The sequence below is a fragment of the Manis javanica genome, chromosome 16, assembly GCF_040802235.1.
Source record: "Manis javanica isolate MJ-LG chromosome 16, MJ_LKY, whole genome shotgun sequence".
NCBI classification, from domain to species: Eukaryota; Metazoa; Chordata; class Mammalia; order Pholidota; family Manidae; genus Manis; species Manis javanica.
Window position 1 is genome coordinate 7722867 of NC_133171.1, and position 22285 is coordinate 7745151.

Consider the following 22285-nt stretch of genomic DNA (forward strand, 5'->3'; position numbering starts at 1 on the left):
AGAAACAACTGAAATTAATATATAGATTTTTAACCCAAATACTAAAAATACTATAATTTAATATGTAACTAATATAAAATGTATTAATGAGGCATATTTTAAGTTCTTTTTCTCATAGTTATTTTTGTACAAATTCTTCAAAATTTGGTGTATATTCTTAGAGCACATCTTACTTTGAATTGCCCACATTTTTGTTGATGCTCAGTTGCCACATGTGGCTAGTGGCTACTACACTGGACCGTGCCGGTTATTAAGTTATTGATGAGAAATTGAGGCCAGAAGGTGAAATGATTTGTTTCCAACTTTATTCCTCCTACAAGACCTTTCTTGTCTTTGCTGCCCAGTTTCCTTCCAAGAGATGCATAACTTCCTGGCAATAAGACGGAAAAGAAAATTTAAATTTTTTTTCCCCTACCAACCTCTTTCTGGATTTCTGTGGATAAACACTTAATGTCATTCTCAAAATACAACTTGTGAATTGGTGGGCTGATTGGAGTCCCAGAAATGGAAATGAAGAAGATGGTGGTAGGGATGAGAAGAGAAGAAATTGAATTGATCTCTAGGGACCTGGGACAGCTGCAGGAAAGAGCAACGTGACTAGAAATAATGAAATAAACATTGCAGAAGGTGGCCTTTCTCAGATTGGGGGTCTCTGGGGCCTACACACATCAGAGCTCTCTGGATGTTTGTTAAAATGTAAATACCAGCAACCCATGGGATCAGAGTTTTGGAGTGGTATGGAGAGCTGGGACTTCTTAATTTGCTTCCTTTGAAGTGATTATTACACAAAAAGGTGAGTTATTGAGCTAGATTTTGTAAAAGACCTTGTATTATAAAATTAAAAATGCTCTGGTTTTAGGTCATCATTAGTCTCAATATGCTGGCTTCAATTTAAATAAAGAATGGACTGATGTTGAAGGACAGTTTCAATACATTATTGGCTCATTTACAAATGGACTTGGAATTGGGGATGGGAGGGGGAAAGCTCCCCGGGCTACAGGATTCCTTAATAGGCAATATGTTTCCTTTCACTTTTTTTAGCAAGAAAAATTCCTCTTTTGCTTGGTCACTGTTGGCACCCTCCGTAGTGTGATCGTTGTTTCCCCTTCTATTTTGTGCAGCCCCAGAGGGGGAGTTTTCTGCTCGTGCAGTAATAAGCCACTCTTTTGTTGCTTTCCCGTGAATTTGCAGCCATAGCAATGGCCCAGTAACCCCGGGCAGCAGGCCCATAGCTGCTGGAGGCACGGACAAGGAATACACACGAAGAGAAGAAAGACGGAAGACTGAGGATAATGGCGTTTAGAACTTCCAATTCCATGAGAGATGCAGAGGAAACGCAGAGAAATGCACCTCCCCAGAGGTGCAAGGATGTCAGCCACCAGAGAATGCACAGCTGGGGCCACAATCATGTTCCTGCTCCCTCCGAGCAAAAACGACTTTAAATTCTAAGATTCCAAGGCTCTGCTGCCTCTCCAGGCCTTGTTAAAATGCTGACTTCTACTCTGAGATTGATGACTTCAGGGGCTCAGAGCCCTTGCTAGAGAAATCCTTAACCAGCTGCAAGAAGTAGCTACCATTTATCACATCTTGAGTGTTCACTGTGTGCTGAATTCTGTCCTAAGGGCTTTGCTTATATTATCCTCATCTTACCCATTTATCCTTATAACAATCCCGTAAAGTCACTCATAGTTTCCTAACTGTACAGGTAAGGAAACTGAGGCTCAGAGACAATGAGCAATGTGCTTGAAGTCATGTAACCATAGGTGGCAGCAAAGGTCCAGCTCTCTGCAGATCTACTCCCAAACCCTGTGCTTATCCAGTAACCAGGCTAGTGGTTCTCAAAGTATGGCCAGAACACCAGGAGCAGCCTTGCTGGGGGACTTGTAAGAAATGCAAAGTTTAGACTCTTCTCCATGTGTGCTGCATCGGAAATTGGGGGTGGGTCTGACCATCAGTGGTCAAACAAATCCTCCCAGTGATGCTGACATATGAAGGAGTTTGAGAACTGCTGGACTGAGCTAAGCCCACTGCTCTCTGATGAATCTGTGTGATGAGGCAGGCAGGTGATAATTCTTGGGGAATAATATTGGTTTTGGTAGCATGCTGCTTGTAGCTAAAAAATGACAGTGGGGATGATGATGGCAGGAGAAACTGCCATTTCCCAGGGGGCAGGGAACATCACTCCCCCCATGGGTCTATTGATTCATCCATGAGAGGTGGAATCAAGACATACATGTTCCCATCTAAGCCACTGCGCCATGTGGGCTATTATTAGCAGTGGTTGATGAAGGACAGGAGCAGAAACTGGGATTGGGAAAGACTGAGAATGAAGTATGGGACCAGGAGAGCAGAAAGCACCAACCAAAGGAGCTTGTAGAAGCAGGGGGTCTAAAACAGCCCAGGAATCAAAGATAAGCAAACAGGTGGCACAGAGGTGACACCCCAGAGAGGATATATTTTAGAATTGAAGCCTCTGATAAAGCTGCTTATTCCCCATTCTTACAGCAGGAATCAGTGTCCTCATTCCTGGGGCTTGCATTTGTCAATGTGTGTGAAGTGAATGTGAGGTAGTTGAAAAGTGAGGCCCGTGGTAGGGGTGCCAGGCTGCGGGTGTGCTTTAGAGAGGCTCTCAGGGTGTTGTCACAGATTAACGGTGGAACTTCTTCAAGGGAGCACTCGTCCGGAAGGGGTTTTGCCCTGTCTTCTACTAAAGCAGTGCCAGGTTTGAGGCACTTGGCAGAAGGCATTTGTGGGAATTTCCCCAAATCTAGGCAATTTCCAAATTCCCTCCCTTTCACAGACATGTGAAAAGGAGGACATAGAAACAGAGAGGGCTAGGGCAATAGAAATCTAGCTGCTGAGATCTGATTGCTGGTCTTGATAGAGCTGTTAAGACCGAATTTTGAATTGTTACAGGCAGTGCGATTGAGAAGATACTGCAATTAATGATGCTCAGAGATGGACCAGGTGCACTTGCGAGGAATGAACATGGGTAGGTAAGAAACTAGCTAATGAAAAGGAGGGAAGACAGGCAGCCAGCATGAGTGCCCACTATGCTTTCACCTTTGTCTTATTTATATCTGTAAAATCACCAAGTATTATCGCAGACTCCCTTAGCTGCCATCAGGCCTTGTATCTGCCTTGTGGGCAGTATCATGTCAGACTTTAAATACAGTTCTCAGGAGATCTGCTCGGTCATATATTGGGATTCATCTAATTAGGATGTATTCCCCACATTGGACAAACACTTCAAATAGGAAAGTCCAGATTTACACAAAAAATAAACCAGGGAGCAATTATTTCCTCAATTAAAGGGTTTTTCAGCTTGCAAAAGTTGTCACTGTAATATTTATCTTAATTACGAGTTTTCCAGATGTATTTTAAGTTAAGCCCACAGCTCATTTTTTCTGTAGTTTACGTAGTACATGAAGTGAAGCATATCAGTATCTGTTGTATGTATTTCATAATAGATTTTTTTTCTACTGGGAAGTGGTTAGCGCACACATACAGGGACAGGTGCCCTGGGCATCAGCAGTTCCTGTGGGAACTGCTGTCTTCTGCACCTCTCTGGTATTCTGTCATGACTACGTACATTCCTTTCAGCTTTTCATCGTGTTTCATCCATGTCAATCACAGCTGTCCGGGTCTCAAAGAAGAGCCCTTGACTTACAGGTTTCCTGGTTTATGATCATATATACCCAGTGTACACACACATGTACACACACACACACACAATTTACTTATTTAACTTCCCCAAGCCTTTACTTTAACTTCAGTTGTCTTTGGTAAAAGGTTGGATACCCAGGTATCAAGAGCTTGTAATATCCACATGTTAATCCATGAAACAATATACAAATCACTTTTGAAAGTCCATTATTACTTAGTGCTGTGAAACTGGTCTGCCTGGGTTGACCTACATGGCTGAAACTCATGGAAACTCAGGTTTGACAGTTGATGTATCTTTTATCATCAAGAGTGAAAATCGTGTGTTCATTCTATTTATTTTATGGCCTTAATCTGGATCTTTGCTGAAATCTCCAGGTTCATTTCCAGGTAAGAATCTTGTTTCTTCTAAGCCCTGTACTACATACTCTAGACAGCCACACAGAGCCACCCTGTTCCTTTGAGCAAGCCCCTCACCCCCAGTTTCTGTATGGGTGGAACGTGTCCCCAAGGAGCCTGCTCCTACTTTCCAGATTGATACTTTAGTTTCATGTCCAACTGTAAGCCCTGTAATCAATTTTTTGTTCTATTTCACTTATTGTTTCACTCTCTTCTTCCTGAGACAGCGTATTCTAATTCTAGGAAACTTGTTGGACAAAATGAACCACATTTTGTTGAGAATGGACCTGCAGGTGTGTTGAACTCCTGAGAAATCAGAAGACAATGAAAGGAACTGGAGTGAACTCTGCTCATTTCCAAGCTAGAAGGGACTGTGGACAACTTATGTGTGGTGCTGGCTGGTACTGACAGACCCACACCTTGGAAGGAATCACTGTCAGACAACTGAGGATTAGTATTGCTGGGGCCATAGGGACAATGCCATCTCCATGGACTGATGTCAGGTTTCTGGGAAGGGAGTGGACATACCTGCAGCTACTCATTATTCTGGAAGGAAGGCAAACCAGAGGCAGAAAATGAGAACCTTAGGGGCTGATCTTAACCTGAGATAAGGGAACAAGATAGAACAGAAAGCAAGGAAAGATTTCTTGAGCCACCTTTCAGGAAATCCTGGGAATCTGAGCAGGTTGTGGAATGTTAGGCCGGCTTCCAGTGAGCTGGGTAGAGCCAGAGTTCTCACCTCAGGCTCGTTTCTATGGGAGACCCTGGTGAGAGTGCATGAAGCACTGTTGGGTTGCTCAGGTTGCCCCACTCCCTGCCACAAGGTCCCAGGAGGGGAGGAAGGCAGAGAGAGGCGTCACCACGGTTGCTCATGCTTTCTAATGTGCCAGGCATGCTATTAGTCTTTTCTTTTTCTTTTATTTAGTCTTCACTGTGACCCAATAAAGAATTGTGGTTATGCCCATTTTATAGGTGAAGTAAGTAGGAACCGGAGAGCTCCAACAATCTTCCAGAAATGCGGCCTCCTAACCCATAGGAAATGGCTGTGGGAGGTGAGGAACCCATCTGTCCTGCTCTCTGGCTCTTACTTCCCTGCCAGGAGCCTCTCTCATCAGTCTTTGGGATAAATCCTTTTTCTTTGCCCCAAGTCTAATTTGCTGGCACTGGCAAAATACAGTTAAAGGAAAGCTATTACATTTTCCACAGTAACCTGGATCTGAATTTACTGTGAATCTTAGGTCAGTGTTTACCACAGGGAAAGCCAGAAAGCACCTATGCTCAGAAATTCTGGTTAAGAGCCCTGAATTTGCATTTACCCTATAGCAGTCCTTCTCAAACTTTTGGGTGCAACACAACCATCCAGAGCAGAAGGGCAAGCGATAGTTTGTGGCTGAAGCCCCCACAGGGCCTGTTTTTGAGCAATCCCAAGCTAAGAAGGTTTTTTTTGCATTTTTAAATGGTAGAAAAAAACCTTAAAAGACTAATAATATTTAGTGACATGAAAAATATTTACAAAATTTACATCTTAGTGTGCATAAATAAAGTTTTATTGGCACACAGTCATGCCCATTTATGTCCATATTGTCTACAGCTACTTTCACGCTGCAGAAACCAGATGGCCGCATGGCCTGCAAAGCCTAAGGTATTTACTATCTTGCCCTTTACAGAAAAAGTTTACTGACCCGTGACCTAAAGGGCTAGTTAAAATACAAAGTGCTAAGTCCCAACCCCAGAATTCCTAATTCAATAAGTCTGGATGGGAACCAGAAATGTGCATTTCTAATAATTTCCTAGATGATACTTATATTGCTGGTCTGGACCACATATTGAGGACCACCGCCTTCTATAATGGCTGGTTACGCCCAAAGATGATCATTTGATTCCTATAATTAGGTCGTGCCTTTTAAATCCATTTTTCCAATCTGAAATGTGTTATACATTTTCTCTGGCCAAATTTTCTTGATGTTCAAAGAGAGTATGTATCTGACAAGTTGAGAGCAAGTCTCTGGAGCCCAACTTACTGGAGAGAAACCCAGTTCTACCAGCTGCTGGCTTTGTGATCCAGGTAAATTGCCTAACCTCTCTGGGACTCAATTTCCTCACCAGTAGTTTCTACATTTCATAAGGTTGATGCAAGCAATGAATTAGTTTATATACTTAACATACCTGCAAAGGTCTCTGTCACACATTAAGTGCTAATGACAATGCTAGTTGGTATTGTCTCTGCCTTGGGCTAAGGTAATACACTTTAACCTTGGCTGAGTGTTGAAATCACCTGGCCTGGGTCCTACTCCCAGAGATTCTGATTTAACTGGTCTGGAATGTGGGGTGTTAGGATCTTCAAAATGTTAAAGGGAGGTTTTAATACTGCAGCATTGTCCAGTAGAAATATAATCCCAGTTGCATGTATAACTTATATTTTTAGTAGCCATTTTTAAGAAGGTGAAATTAAGTTTAACAATATGCTAATAATAATCTTTTATTGTTGATAAATAATATATGAATGATATATTTTACTTAACTGATTTCTCAAATATTATAATTTCAACACAATGAATATAACAATGATTGAGATGTTTAACTTTTTTTCATATTAAATTTTTGAAATCGAGTCTGTCCTTTACACTTATAGGACATTTCAGTTTAGATGGCTCAATTTAGATAGTTTCCATGGCTGAGTAGCCACATGTGACTTATGGCCACCACACAGAACAGAGTAGATCTAACTAATGTGCAACCAAAATTGAGATCCACTGGGTAAGGGCAGCTGGTCATTGTGAACCAGACCAAAGCTATGTAACCACATGAAGGTTCTCCTGTCATTGCTGTTCTTGAGTGTTAAGGAAGTTTACTGCAGCTTCCCTTCTTAGAGTTGGTAATTAGGTGTGGTCATTAAGGCTATTCAGTTTAATCCCAATTTACTCTTAAGAACTGGTGTCCATTTGACAGCATCACAATCAAGTAAAACAATTAATCTATATGACCCAATGCCACCAGAGAAAAGAGAGGAACTATGGAAGCGTCAACAAAGTAGAAAGTAAAGCAGTGGCCCTTTCTTTTACCGTGAGCAGTGGTTCCTTCTCAGGGAACCCACAGCTGAGTGAAGGGGAAGTGGGCATCCTAGGAAAAGAATACCAGAAGGGTATATGATGATCCCTTGGCATTCTATGCAACACTTCGATTCAGAACTTTCTAACTCCCAGTATCATTGAATATTCAGTACGTCATAATTCTTTTCAAAAACTCTTATTTACTTTACATAGGGAGATAAGTCGTCCTCTCTATTCTTTTGTACAGTAATTAACTAATGTTTAAAAGAGTAACTTTGTAAATTTATTATAAAAGCAAAAGAAATTTTACAAAAAAGACAAAAATAAAGATCTGTAGTTCCATCATTTAGAGATAACCACTATTAGCACTTAATTGTATATTATTTCAGAGTTTTTTTGGTGTACACACTTAAACACATTTTAATAGAAACAATGTCCATTAGTAAATACTCTCACAGCAAGCTTGTCATTTAACAATATTCTTTTTCCATGTAATTTAATAACCTGCTACAACATCATTTAAAAGCACAGCATATTGAAACTTTGGTTGAACAGTGATCCACTTGATCAATCCCCTATAATTGGATATATAGGCTGTTTCCCCCAGATTGCTAATCACTCCAGAAATGATAATGCCAAAGAACATCATTTGGTCTTTGAATCCATGACTCTTGCCTCAGAGCTAGCTGAGGAAGATGCAGAAGAAAAGGAAACAACATTTTATCCACTCAGTGTTACTAAGCGTGTAGTTTTATGTGACTTGGAGAATAACTAGCTGGTGCGAGTTGCTAAGGAAAGCACGGTAATGCCATGGAAATGATATCAGACAACTCAGCTGCTACTGGCCATCATGTACTGCCCACAGTGGATGCCACGTTTTCTCACTGCGCTGCTGAGAAGCACCTGCAAACCCCAGAGGGGCTCTGCCTCCTGCCTAATATGTCAGCGGAAGCCGGCACATGGGTTTGGGCTAACTTTGGTTCTCCTTGGTGCCACTCTTCTCCCCTTCTGGTCTTAGAATGAATCCCGTCTTTTCAATAGAACCATTCCTGTGATAGGTCTGTGGGTGGATTAAAACATTTAATGGATTATAACATTTAAATCACCAAGGAAACCTCTGAAGGTAAGATTTTGGTTTCTCTGGCTTACATAATTTATATAATTATTTGTTCATGTAGCATTTATGTATCATTTTTCTGATTGTTTCATACTATATGAAATTTCCTGGCAATTCCTCAAGTGTAGCTGCCCATGCAGTTATCAACTCCATGGCAATAAAGCAAATAAATGATTGCAGGGATGCCTTGCATTTGGATCAAGTGAACACCAACCTTTTGAGCTGCTAAACTGAATTGGACACCTCAGTTTGAGGGAACAATATCTCTTCTGTTTCATTAATTCTGTTAAAACTGTTCACAGAGGAGAAAACAGGTTTTCTTAAATTTGGAGTACCAAGATCATTTACGTTTGTTAGGATTTGACGTGCCTGTGTCTCTGTGGCATGCATAAGGGTCATTAGATAGTTACTTTTAAGGTGGGCTGGTATACTTGCATTCAATCTAAAAATAAAAACAATTATTTATTGCATTTTTACTCTGGCAGAATCTGTTTGCCAAGTCTGCTGAGACAAAGAGGAGCAAGAACTATCCCTGCCTTCCAAGGACGGACACACACACACACACACACGCACACACACACACTAGAATCCAGTTCTGGCTGAGATAAATGAGAACGTGGTGCTCTAGAGCATGCAGACGGAGCAGCTCATTGGCTGGGCACTGGAAGAAGGATTCTGAGGGGAGGGCTACTGGGTTATTTCTGGATGGAAGACAAGTGGGGAATAGGCTTCAGAAGCTAAGGGGACCATCTGAACCATGCTATATGTGTTAAAACACGGGGTGTAGTCAGAAATGGGCAAATTATTTAATGAAACTGTTGCTTAAGGTACCCACGGGGCAAGATTTAGCTGAAGAAGCAGGTTACAGTCAAATGTGTGGAGAACTCTGGTCACTAAAGAACTTGGGCTTTCTTAGGTAGAAATGGGAACTCTGGGAGTCTTTTGGGAAAGGAGGTGACATTAACAGATCTGCATTTGAGAAGACGACCCCGGTAGCTTTGGGGAGGTAGGGAGACCAGTTAGGAGGCCATTTCTATGGTTCAGGAAGCAGCTAGGGAGACTTGAGTCAGGAAATAGAAGGAAGTAGGAATGAAGGACAGCACAGAACGTGCTCTTTCTTACGAAGAACTGGTAGCACTTCCAAGTGCACCTGTTTCCACATCTGGGTTCAGAAACACTTATTTTGGGGAAAGATTAGAAAGATAAGCAAAAGATAGGAGACAGGACTGCAGATGGCAGCCTATGAAGTTTTCAGTCTTTCTTGGTGGTTATTATTTAATCATGAACTCAAAATTCTTCGAGTTCCTCCAAAACATTCTATAAAATTAGGAATGCATGCAGAACACCAATTTTATTATACTACGTTTAATTATATATGTGTGTATATATATGTGTGTGTGTATATACATATATATACATATGTTTGTTATGTGTGTATGTACATAATCATATATATGTATATATATATGTGTGTTTGTATGTATGTATGTGTGTGTGTATATATATATATATATATAGATAGATAGATAGATAGATAGATGCTGAAAAGCCTATAACAGGCTTTCAAATAACATTATGGCAAACAGGAAAGCAATTCTGAATGAAATTCTCAGATTGTTCATGTGCCAACAGGTGGAACCCACTGGGTTACAACTCCATGCTGCAGTCTCCTTGGCACTTTGTTTGTACCTCTTTAAGGCACGCACCATGCAGAGCGACTTGGAAGAGGTGTTTTAAGAATCTCTCCTCTCCTCTCGGCCATCGTGAACGCCCTCGAATGCAGGAACCATTCTCGGCTCACCTTCAGGCCCCTCAAAGCACTTGCACAGCGTTAGTGTTGAAGGAAAGGGAAGGGGGGAAGGGAAGGGGGTAAGAAGAAAATTACGCCATGGGGGTGAGACTCTGGGCACAGGCGTGGCTGAGGGCAGATAGAAAAGATTACATGGCCACCTGCTAATGAAGAGTTCTCCACGCTGAGGATTCAGTACACGAATGAACCTGAGTCACTGGAAATACTTCCAGTAGGTTCAGGGAGGAAAACTGACTAGTCAGCCCATGGTAGGCTTCTGAGGAAGAAAAAGGATGTCCCAGTTTGAAACAAAGTCACATCACTGGCTAGAAAGAGGTCATACATGATCATCTTAAATGAACTCCTGGCCGAAAGACAAGGGCCCTTGTTTCTTTTGTTTATTCATTCCTAAGGAGCTGAGATTACAGGCTCTGGAGCCAGCCTCCCTGGGCTTGAGCCCTGGGTTCCTCTCTGTGATTTGGCACCAGTTGCTAAATCTCTCTGTGCCTCAGTTTCTGCATCTGTAAAGTCAGAGCATTGATGTTATGCGTCATGTGATTGCACTAGGAAGGGAGTTGAGTGGCTGACCAGATGTAAAGCTCTTAGGTCAGTGCGGGGTCCGCTGCTTACTAATGTCAGCCTTTGTATGTGGCATGTGGGCTGTATTTAGTGGTCCTGTGGATCAGGCAGTTGAAACCCTGGAAATAAAGATGAAGACGATACCACCCCATCCCCCACCCCCAGAAGCTCAAAGTCTGCTGGCCATGACAAGTGGGAATAAATGCTTATAGGCCAACAGGGGAAGTGCTACAGAAGAGGTATGTGTCCCTACTGCCCAGAGCAGAGAGGAGAGTGAGGAGGGAGGGCGGAGCTGAGACCTGTCATCTGCACCGCCCAGCGAAGTGCACCCAGCTTTATCAGGCCCACTTTACATTCCCTGTGCTCTTGCACAAACTTCCTATGTCAGCTTCCCTTATTATGGAGAGAACCCCAATTTCTTCCAGATCCACTGTGAAGAAAGCATAATTGGGTGTTTTCACTCTAGCTATCTTGAATGAGGAAAAGATAAACAGGTGTTGGTGTGTGGATTTAGGGGTTATTCCACGGGAATGGGATGGAGGAAGGGAGCAGCTTCTGCAGAAAGAGTTGCAGGGCAGATGCAAGTTTTAGTTAAATAAGCAGGCATCCCAGAGCCTCAGTGAAGAAGGAGGAGATAATATGATGGGTCTTATGGGTCCGTACCTTGGGTCCAGCTACCCAATGCCCCTATCAGTCAATGGCGCAGATGGGAAAGACCACAGGGGAACAGTGACGTTCGAAGGCTTCGTTTCTTTCCTTTTTCAGGTTTATTGCTCTATCAAGGAGACTTTGTCACTAAGAGATCGCTGAGTAGAAACCTGGAAACTCTGACTCTCAGTGGATTTGGGAGAAGCTGTTGGCTCTTTGTGGGCCAGCTCTGTTTCATGTGGTGCTACCCCGCCCTGTAACAATCTTGCTTGTGAAGTGCCTCCTATGCACATTTCATTTGATTTTCACACTTGCACTGTAAGGTAGGCCCTGTGGGGTGGGCCTTAGGGTTATTCTCTGGGACACATGCTGATAAGTAAGGCTCAGCTTGTCCAGAGGTGGGGGGGGGCGGAGGAGGGGAGCGGGGTGGGGGCCCCCAGTACTCCGGCCTGGGTGTCCTGACCTTGGCTGTGAGCTTTTGTTCATCTCCCTCTGGATTCAGCGAGCAGTTAGCAAAACAGACAGCTTACCCCCTTTCCTTCTTCCACAGAACGAAAACTTGGGTAGATCATCTTCACAGACGGGATAGGAGAAATTCAAAATGGATGATCCTTTAGAGAACAGAGCTATGTCAAGAAACAGCTCTTCGATGTCCTCTCCTAAAAGGAGTAAGAAGCCCAGTTTTACTATTAGTGGGGGTTTTGCTGTGTATCCAAGCATTCCACATTTATGAAAGCATGAGCCAAAGGGCTTTTTATTTCCACAGTTCTGCTCTGTATGGGGAATAGTTTGTTCTCTTACTGGTAAAGCAGCAGTTAAGCAATGCTGCAGGGAATTATGGCAGAAGCCCTGGGCATGAAATGTGGCCCTTTCATAAGCTATCTGTTTGGAGCAAGGTAGTTACTTCACTGTGCTCCCTGCCCTGGTGCTGTGGCCCCTTAACGCGATGGTGGCAGGTCCAGCTTCTGCAGCTTCTCAGCTGCATAGTCTTATGTACCTCCTCTGAGAGTGGCAGGGTGTAGTCAAGCCTGCATGCTCCACCCCACCTGCTGCTGGGTAGACAGCATACCAGGGCTACAGAGGGAGCTTCGAGCACTCTGCAGGGCTGACTTCCAGTTCTCCTGCCTTTTTCTTTGTCCCTTTTATATATACCACCCACTCCTCTTTCTATTCCCCCCATCCCTCCCTCCCTCCTTCCCTCTCTTCCTTCCTTCCTTCCTTCCTTCCTTCCTTCCTTCCTTCCTTCCTTCCTTCCTTCCTTCCTTCCTTCCTTCCTTCCTTCCTTCCTTCCTTCCTTCCTTCCTTCTCTCCCTTTCTCTTTCTCTCTTTCTTTCCCCAAAGCATTTACTGAGCTGATGCTATAGAATGCAGATATTTTACAAGGTTCTGGAAATATGAAGATGCATGGGAGTTCCTGGCCTTTGCAAATGTTCCCTCCATTTCTCTGGAATGATTCCACATGCTGAGTTTATTAAATCCTTCTGCTCTGGTTTTGATAAAACTTTTAGAAAGGAGATACTCTGGTAGCTATAGCAATATGATGACTATAAAAATAAACAATGAGAAAGCATTCTAGCTCATTGGTTGGGGTGTTGGGAGAATATACTACATGTTTTCACCTTTGTTAAGATTTAAGGACATTCATTAGTTATTTGGGAAATGAAATAACACAATTTACTGACCGTGCTGCTAGCAGTAGACTTATTTGTTGCTGAGATAACTAAACAAAAGCTCTCTCCTGAGTAGACTTCTAGGCTCAAAATATTTTCAATTTTTTTGGACATACTGATTCTAGGTACCTATATCCTTCAAATGAGGATCTAGAGTTTTTTCAGTACAAAAGCACAACATTAAATAAGCATTCAACACTATCTGGATATTCCCCAGGAAGAGAACTGGGAATGAAGATGAAAACAGAGTTCATTCCATGGCATGGTGGGGAAGAGTGGTTTAGTCAGCCATTATAGTTCATGTAAGTAACTGAGTGTGTGGACCAGGGAAAGATTGGGCAATATCTTCTTTTATGTCAGTAGTTTTTACTTACTCAGAATGATTCCAAATCTAATGTTGATATTTGATTTTAATTGTTTAGAACACTCATCAACAGAAAAGCCAAAATCCTGTAATGGATCTGCCAAGAAGAAAATAATAGATTAGGTATGAGTACATTGTATATTCTGCAAACTCATATATGAAATTCATACCAATTATAATTATTTTTCTACATACATCAATAAAATTGATTAAAAAATATGGCCCAGCACTTTTTTTGCGTAAGTCCATGACACCTTCAATAAATAGTCCCTTTCAAGTCTCTGCAAAGTCTATGTTGGTCAAGGTCATGTTCACTTTAATGACAGGGTCTCAGTCTGTGAAATGGGCAGTGTCTTGCTGGGTGGGTTACATCTGTACTTGTTAAAATTTTTATCATTGTTTGAAATTTTTTAGTTTCTGAACTTTGGCCTTAAAGTTACTCATTGATTACACAAAACATTTCACAAAGTATTTATTATTTTAATTGAAGCAGAGAGAAATATATACAGGTTTTATAAGTTAAGACCAGGTTTTATAAGTTTAACCCATCCCATCTCATTCAATGTAATAATTTTTTCCCAAACATTCCACTATATGAAAGGTGTTGTGGTAGATATGACAGGGACTACAAAGACATTATTTTTTTTACACATAACCTCTGGTTATTCAAAAAACTCCAAGGGCTCATCTATGCCTAAATAAAGTCAAGAGATGTTCTGATGGCTTTACTTTCCATACTGCGGTATGGATCTATCCTCCATTTCTTGAGATCTGGGTGGCAATGTAAGCACCCAGTAAATTCCTGTAACTCGGGGGGGAAAATAGTTACCAGCCCAGGGCAAATAACTGATTTGAAGCCAAAATCAGTCAAAGGGAGAAATAAAGTGGGAGAAACCCATTTATTGCTTACAAACAGTCATCCATTTCTGCTCACCCATGTCTCTTGTGACCCAGCTGCAAAAAAGGACCCCACCAAAACTTTCCAGTCCAAGCATCTATTGATATGGAGATGCACTAAGGCCAGGCAAGAGATTCTGGAAATATTTCAGTTTCACCCACAATTCCCATAATGTTAGATTGTTCATATACTTTCTCCCATTTCTCATGGTCTTACCCCTTTGGGCTATTGTCTAAATACTAATGTCTTGCTCATTCCCATCTTTTTTGGGAAGGCTTCTCTGCTAGTCCCCCAAATAGTCTTAAGCTTCCCTGAGTTCCTAAAACAGTCAGGTCTGAAATACCTTTTAAAGTGTATACAAACATGCATTACTTTGTACTTTGCTCTTTGACTTATCCCGCGACATGTAATCCAAACACACAACTCCTGAAAGGCAGGAACTGGTTTTCATTTTGTTTGTTTTGTTTTGTGTTTCTTTTTCCTTTTTGTTTCCCACTGGGCCTGAGAAGAGGAGAGCTGATTTTCACTGAGAGTCCGTGTCATCCTCTTCTTGGAACTGTGCTCTTTATAGAACTTAATTTTCAGACTCCTTAGTGCCCAGCACAGAGCCACGCAGACACATCGTAAGCGCTCCATAGATGTATATAACGAATGGATGACGGGCCATGTATTGCGCTATCATACAAATCCAGCCCTCTGAACCCTGCTGTGTGGAGCTGGGGCTCTCTGCAATTACGTTTCTCTTTGTCATCTTCCAGCAGAGGTGGCAGAGGGAGACAGACTGAGACAGGAAAGGGACTTGCTGTTTTTGCATACTGGCTGGTCCTTGAGAGTGTTACCTGGCGATGGCCTATCACCCTGGCAGTGGCAGTTGGTTCCAATGTCCGGCTCTCTTTGCACTTTCCCAGAACCAGCTGAGGCTCATCTCTGTGGGCCCCTAAGCTTCTGTAATGACAGGGCCTTGGAAGCTGCCACGCCTTCCCCGGCGTGGATCTGTGAATCTCAGCAATCCCGGGCCCTTCTTTCAAGCTTCCAGTTCTAGTGGCTCCACCCTCTGCTCTCTGTGCTCTCAGCCCTGAGGAGATAACTGCTTCCTCACTGTCCCTTTTTGTTTCTTTGGTTCTCTAACACTGCTTATTCCCTATCCCCTAGATCAAATTCTCTCTGTTAAATTAACAGACACAGTCTCTGTTTCCCTGATGGGACCCAGAGTGATACAATAAATGACAATCTTGAGAGAAAGGAATGATTTTCCTCATTTCACAATGGGAAAATAGAGAGCTTGTATTACTTTACCCAGGTTTAAGAACTAGAAAATGGCAAAGTCAAGATTCAAACCCAGACTTAAAAACAAAACAAAAAGTTGTGGTTCAGCATTGTGCAGAGGCATTCACAAAGTGTGGCCTCAAAGATGTATGTTAGTTATTTAATTGAAAGATTGCTTGGAGTACTTTGTGTGCAGGCATATGGCACAGGGTAGTTCGATTTCATAATTGGCTTCAATTTCAGCTGAGCTATGAGCTCATATTTGTCAATGACAGTGTTCCAGGCAGCTTTACCGTCCACATCGCTGACCTGGAAAATGTGTAGTTTGTGGTGTGTGCCGCGGCAATGACCACTAGGCTATCTCTGCTTTGCAGACCTAATCTGGGCGCTCTTTTGGTTGATCAGACTGTCTTTAATCTGGTCACTGATTTTCCTGGGTGGGAAGTCACTTTTTAGGTTCCTTTTGCTCCTTCACAAGCATCTCTGTGCTGTCCCAGAGCCTCTTTCCAGTTGGGAAATGGGAGCTGGAGGTAGGGAGACAGTTGTTTCTGCCACATATTCGGCACTCAGTATCACAAAAAGACAGGCAACTTACAAACATTTAAGTGCGTGCTGCCTCAAAATTGTGAATGAATTTAAGCTGCTATCTGAGGAAAGATAAAAGGGGCTGACTAAGCACGGCTTAGCTGATTAACTGTTATTGCATTGCGCTGTATGTTTATCAGTATTTTAAAGGTATAGGTAGAAGGAATAAACTGAGGGAAGGCGAAGGAAGCAAAGCATCTCCTTGGTATTGGAAAGAAATATTACTGTTGGGAAAATAATCTTAATAAGGAACAAAGTCACAAGGAAAGAGCGGTAAGTTGCTTCTCTCTGAGGATGTGTAAATAAATACAGAAAGATTGCTTAAAAAGGGTTTAGGATTTTGGTGATCTTTCTTGGCAGTTATTTGAATTTTGTAATTGAGAGTGGTTTTACATTTGGGAGTGAATTTGCTGTTTGCCGTTGTCTTGGGGAAGGTGACATCAGTCCCTCCCACCCCCTGATCCTATCCCTGCAAACCCATGTCCTTCCCTCTCTTGATTTGTATTTTCACTCAGGCACTTCACACACTCTATATTGCAATGTGTTTTCTTTTACACCTCTGCCATTCCTCTACTAGATGTTGCAAGGTGGGCTTCCCCACCTCAGGGCCTAGCATATGTCTTAAGATTATACTAGGTTCCAAGTGATTGTTTGCTCAATGAATAATAAGGGTTTATTTGCAGGAAACTTGTTGAGAACTTTAAAGCAGGTTTCTCATTGACATTTTGGGCCAGATAGTCCATTTTTGTGGGCACTGGCCTATGCATTATAGATTATTAGTAGCATCCCATGGCTTTACCCACCAGGAGCCATGGGCAACTCCCACCCCCTGCCCCTTACCAACTCCAGTTGTGAAACTCAAAAATGTCTCCAGACATTGCTGAATGTCCTCTGGGGAACAAATTCACATCTTGTGGAGAACAACTGCTTTAAAAAATTATTTTCTCGATTACCAGGCAAGTGCCTTAGACTCACCTTTCAGAATAAAAGACAGTGGGTTGCATTTTTAAGTGTTTCTTCTTATATATAGTATAGAGAACTGATTGGGGGACATAGAGGGAGAGATGCTCTTGGACACTTGCCTCAGGTAAATTTTAATACATATAAATTGGATTATTTGAATGTGGATCTTCTGAAAGAATAAAATTGGAAAGTTAATGAGGGTTGGTGTTCCTGGGCTTTGAAGGCAGAGATAAATGTTTCCTACAGACACTTCATTGTGTAACAGGCAAATGAGCTGAGGAGAGAAGCGAAAGCTTCATTGTGAAATATATGATCTGTTCATTTTGAGGTTTTTTTTTTTTCCATAGCCTCTATGTTCCTCCCCTGCCTGTCCTGTCACCATCTATGGCCTCCACCCAAGGGAGGATTGTAGTTGCAGTGAGTGAGCCCACATGTCCCCAGCCTGTCCCTGCTGTGCCCTGTGCCTGGGACACATGCACACTGAAAGCAAGTCCTCTAAACAGCGAGAGCAAATCCTGCTGCGGGTGAGGAGGAGGCTCTGGGGAAGCAGCCGGCAGGTTCTGCCTTGCACACCCAGGGTAGTGACGGTCAGATGTGTCCTGGAACTGCGTTCTTGCCCATTCACAGAGCAGAATAGATTTGAATGAAAGAAAAATGGATGGGGCTTAGCACGAGCAGGGGCTTAACAAATCTCAGACCGTTTTTGTGCCTTAGGCTCTGAGAGTGGCCTGTGCTCCCCTGGACTGGGCTGGAACGGGGCGGCTGCTCAGGGGAAGACAAGCTTGCCTTGCCGGTTTCCAGCCAGGGCTGGGCTTCAGCTGGAACCAGGGAACAGAAAACAAACCCAACAGTGCAACCCCTGAAGCTCAGTTCCTCCCCAGGGACAGTAGGCCAAGCCTGACGGGCCCCGGGTGGAGCAGTCCGCTGGCTCCAGGCAGGCCTGCTTCCTGGGTCCTGGAGTCCACGGTGTGGTACACGGCAGCCTCAGTGGAGCTGGTCGGGTGGTTTGAGGAATAGAGGGAGGGCCAACTTTCACGCTGCTAGCCCTGTTTTTCATATTTCATAGTTCTGCTTAAGGTTTTTTTCTTTAATGTTCTATTTTGAGATAATTATATCTCACCGGAAACTGCAAAAAGCTGCAGAGATTTATGTACCCTTCACTCAGCTTCCCTGCATGGTAACATCTTACATAGAGACTAGTATCAAAGCCAGGAAACTGACATTGGTATAATCCACAGAGCTTGTTCAAATTGTACCAGTATTACACACACTTGTGTGTGTGTGGGTACACGTGTGCTTGCAGTTTGATTACTTAGGTTTTAAAAACTGTTGCAAAAAACAAATAACCTGATTAAAAATTGGGCAGAAGACTTGTGCAGACATTTTTTCAAAGAAGAAATAAAGATGGCCAACAGGTAGTGAAAAGATGCTCCACATCACTAATCATCAAGGAAATGCAAATCAAAACCAAAAGGTATCACCACACACTTGACAGACTACCTATCAGAACAAAGATAAAAAATAACAAGTGTTGGCCAAGATGCAGAGAAAAGGGAACTCTCATAGGCTGTTGGTCGGAATGTAAATTGGCACAGCCACTATGGAAACAGTATAGGGGTTTTTCAAAAAATTAAAAACAGAAATCCTATACGACCCAGCAATTCCATTTCTGGATATTTATCCAAAGAAAATGAAAACACCAATCAGAAAAGAGAAATGAATCTCTATGTTCACTGTGGCATTATTTACAATAGCCAAGATATAGAAATACCCTAAATGTCCATCAGTAGATGACTGTATAAAGAAGATGTGGCTTATCTAATGAATATATATGCAATGGAATATTACTCAGCAATAAAAAAGATTTCATGAAAATATGGATGGACCTGGACAGCACTGTGCTAAGTGAACTAAGTCAGACAGCAAAAGACAAATACCATATGACATCTTTTTCATGTGGAATTTAAACAATAAAACAAAATGTATCTTTTGCTTTTGATTACCCCTTCCCTTCTCATCCTGTATGCATGTGCCTCCAATAGCAGGTCCTAACTCAGTGTTGTGGGATAAATAGCTCTTCTTATATTCTTTACTTTCAGAAAACATGTTTACGTCTATCTGCAGGCTAAAAATCAGTTTGGTCAATTTCCAGTTTCTTAGGTGTCCTGCGAGAGGTTCTGATCTCACACAGGAAACTGTGCCTCTTTCTGACTTTCACACCTCCACTATCCAGGTCAGCCAGCCCCTGTCCAGGGTCCCACTTGGGGTCTCCTCCTCTGTCCTTCCTCTGGTCTCTCAAGGCATACGGTATCCATCTTTATCATCACAAGCATGGTAATTATTGCTAGTTTGCATCTCTAGTAGATAGTACTAGAGTAGGAGCTGTGAGAGGTTAGGAACTATGTTTTATCCATCTTCAGAAAACCAGTTTCTAGTCAGTGGATGTGCCCCAGACTGTCAGATAGTTGCATAAACAGATGGACAGGGGAGAAGGTCAGACAGTTGGGGGATAGTGGAAGGGAAGTTGAGCTCTTGTTTCCAGCTGTGATGGGTGCCAGCAATCACTTGGGAAGCCCGAGCAGTGAGACCAGGGATACAGGTCTTTCCCCACACTTGGAAGGTGCCAGTGCATCAACTTTGGCATCGTAATAATGGGAATATTTGCTTTGGCACTGAGGATGGAGTTTCTGAGTGTGGTTGAAGATATGATCCCAGGCCAGATAGTAGCAGATACTCATGGGCCACCTTTCAGAATTCTTTTCCAAATAAAACAAAATAACAAACAGACCTCACTTTTGACTTCTTTCCTTAGGTTGCATGATTATGGTTTCTGCAGGCGTGTATTCTGTTTGCTGTACAGGCCTGGGGTAGATGGATCTGAAAGTTTGCCTTCTTGCATGGCTGGATTTTTATTTTGATTGGGGTGTTTTGATTTTCTTGTGTGATCCACAGGCTAACATTCAGGGTCACTGTGCCTCCCTAAAAGGAAGGTGAGGTGTAAGGCTTCAGTGAGATGCCGCTCCTGGAAACTCATTGCCAGGGTAATGAAAGATTAACTTTCCTTTTTCCTGTCGTTGGTGCCATGTTAGTGTTTTCCTCCACCTCCTCCCTCGCCCCTCCCCTGCCTGTGAAGAGAAAGAAATGATTTTCAATGTAAACATGCTCTAGTTTTGTTCTGTCATTTCCAGATCTCTTTCAAATCTTGTTATGATAGCATACACGGCAAGGCCTCCTGATGGTTCATTCTGTCACATAACAGTAGCTGCATCCCAGTCCAGGCTCCGGCTGAATCTCACTGGGAATCAACCAGCTAAAGTTAGATAGATAGTCTGGCTCTGGCTTTTGGCTTCTTCATCTTGGATGTGTAGATTGTGTATTCAAAATCCTTAAACATAGTTCTTGATACCAAACACAACAAAAATGGAATGAACACCACCATGGAATATTGACTTTTTGTGACATGAGAGGCCTGGACTCCAAAATTCTGCAGGCTGCTTGGTAACCCTGGTGAATGCATTTTTGGGTGTGAAGATATGTGTGTGCTGCCAAATTCAAGATTCTGCATGCCTCACTTCTCTGCTTCTAACTGCTAAAGAACTGGAATCCACTGGAATCCATTACTGCAGGAGATGGGGCAGGAACCTGCACGCCTCCTTGGCCTCTGAATTTCACTCCCTTGGAATAACCTGTATTTGGCCTCCATCACTTAGGAAGAGTTGGTTTCTGTATCATTACATAAACATTAGAGACCAATAAGGGATAAATAGGAATGAAGAGGAGCTTTCAGCCAAAGACCTCAAAAAATGTCTTACAAAAAATAATGACCCATTTGAGGCTGTTTTTTTTTTTTGTGCTTGATTTTTTTCATATTAGGAGTAGATTAATATGAACACTAAACACACCATTTTATTGTGTGTTACCAAGAGGGCACTAGGGTGCAATATAGCATAGAATCCTTTTTTAAAAACATATTATATAACTAAAGGCATTCTTTTTATATTGAAGTACACACACTAACATGTATAGATCTTAGTGTACCGCTTAATGGATTTTGACATATGTATACACTCATGTAACAGAATCTTAATATGAGGATGAGAGGAGCTTGAACCTGTCTCATAGGTGACATGTAGTTCATCTTAGTGGTTTGAGAATGTGAATTCCAACTTAGCTTCTCATTTTCCTGGGTGACTGAGATATGGCAGGGAGAGCACTTGGCCTTGGGGATACAAAGGAAATCAGAAAACGCGTCTGTTCTCATCTTGATTATAACCCTCCCATCATCTAATTATAATACTATGTGATCAAATAATAGATACAAAAAAGATAGATGTATACTCTAAATCTCTCACTTTACAGTCAGCATGTAGTCAACATTTTATGGTCTTATATGCAAGACGTGTGTCCCATGGATTCGATGCGTACTCTCTGGTCCAGCCCCTCTTCATTTAAAACTCAATTTTAGTGACAGTGTTGTTATTTATTCTTCAACAGTATTTATTAACTGTCTAATATGTGCTGGCTGCTGTGGGACCACGGCTGGGCAGGAGGTTTTTGACCAGGCCAGAGACTTACTGTCAGTTGAGTAGCGACCAAATTAGGGCTTCCCCAAGTCCAGGAGCACCTGGGGAACTTGCATATTCTGTTTCGTTGTTTAACTTTCTGCTACTAGTCTGGAGTCAGTCCACATGGGATAGAAAAACAGAAAAGCTAGCCTGTTCTGTTTTTTAATGGAAATTAGACTTCAGAACATGCATTTCCACTACTCTCGGAGAGTGAGGATTTGAATTTCACTAGCAGGCAAACCCCTTCCCTGGGAGGGAGCCTCCGGGTAGCTTCACTTCTTGGCTATGAATATTGGGAACTGTGGCAGTGTTTGGTGACACGAGACACTACCGGGATACACTTATCCTACTTCATTTGTGCTTTTTCTGCAAATCTGTTTTTTGACAGGGGACAAGAATCGGGTTCTGATGCAGAGGTGTTTTACTTGCTGGTGGGGGTGGCTGCAAAGGTGAACTCTGGGACCTTCCTTTAAATGCTGGAAATGCTGAAAAGGAGTTCTGTCCTGCCTCTGGACATCATGAGCTGGGTATGGTTTAGAAAAAGACGAGGTATTTGTCCTTGGCGTCTGTTGCTGTGGACTATGATGCATGAGTGAACAGGGATCGGGGACCTGAGAGGTAACATCTGGCTCCTGTTCTGTCTTTGCTCATTTATAGAACTGAATTTGAACCCAAAGGATGAGAGGTTCCAAAACATCTGAATCACTGATTCGCTCCTCAGTCCTGTGA

At 42.5% G+C, this 22285-nt stretch overlaps 1 protein-coding gene across 3 annotated transcripts in view; it reads right to left on the bottom strand.

Annotated features, from left to right (window-relative positions):
* Positions 1-22285, bottom strand: part of LY86 (lymphocyte antigen 86) — a 68576-nt gene that overhangs the window by 25054 nt on the left and 21237 nt on the right. For all 3 annotated transcript variants that reach the window (XM_036998360.2, XM_073224184.1, XM_036998359.2), the window contains 2 exons: positions 13290-13376; positions 11776-11904 (listed from right to left, as the gene is read on the bottom strand). In XM_036998360.2, the coding sequence (XP_036854255.2) occupies positions 11776-11904; positions 13290-13376 (216 nt within the window). The remainder of the gene's footprint in view (positions 1-11775; positions 11905-13289; positions 13377-22285) is intronic.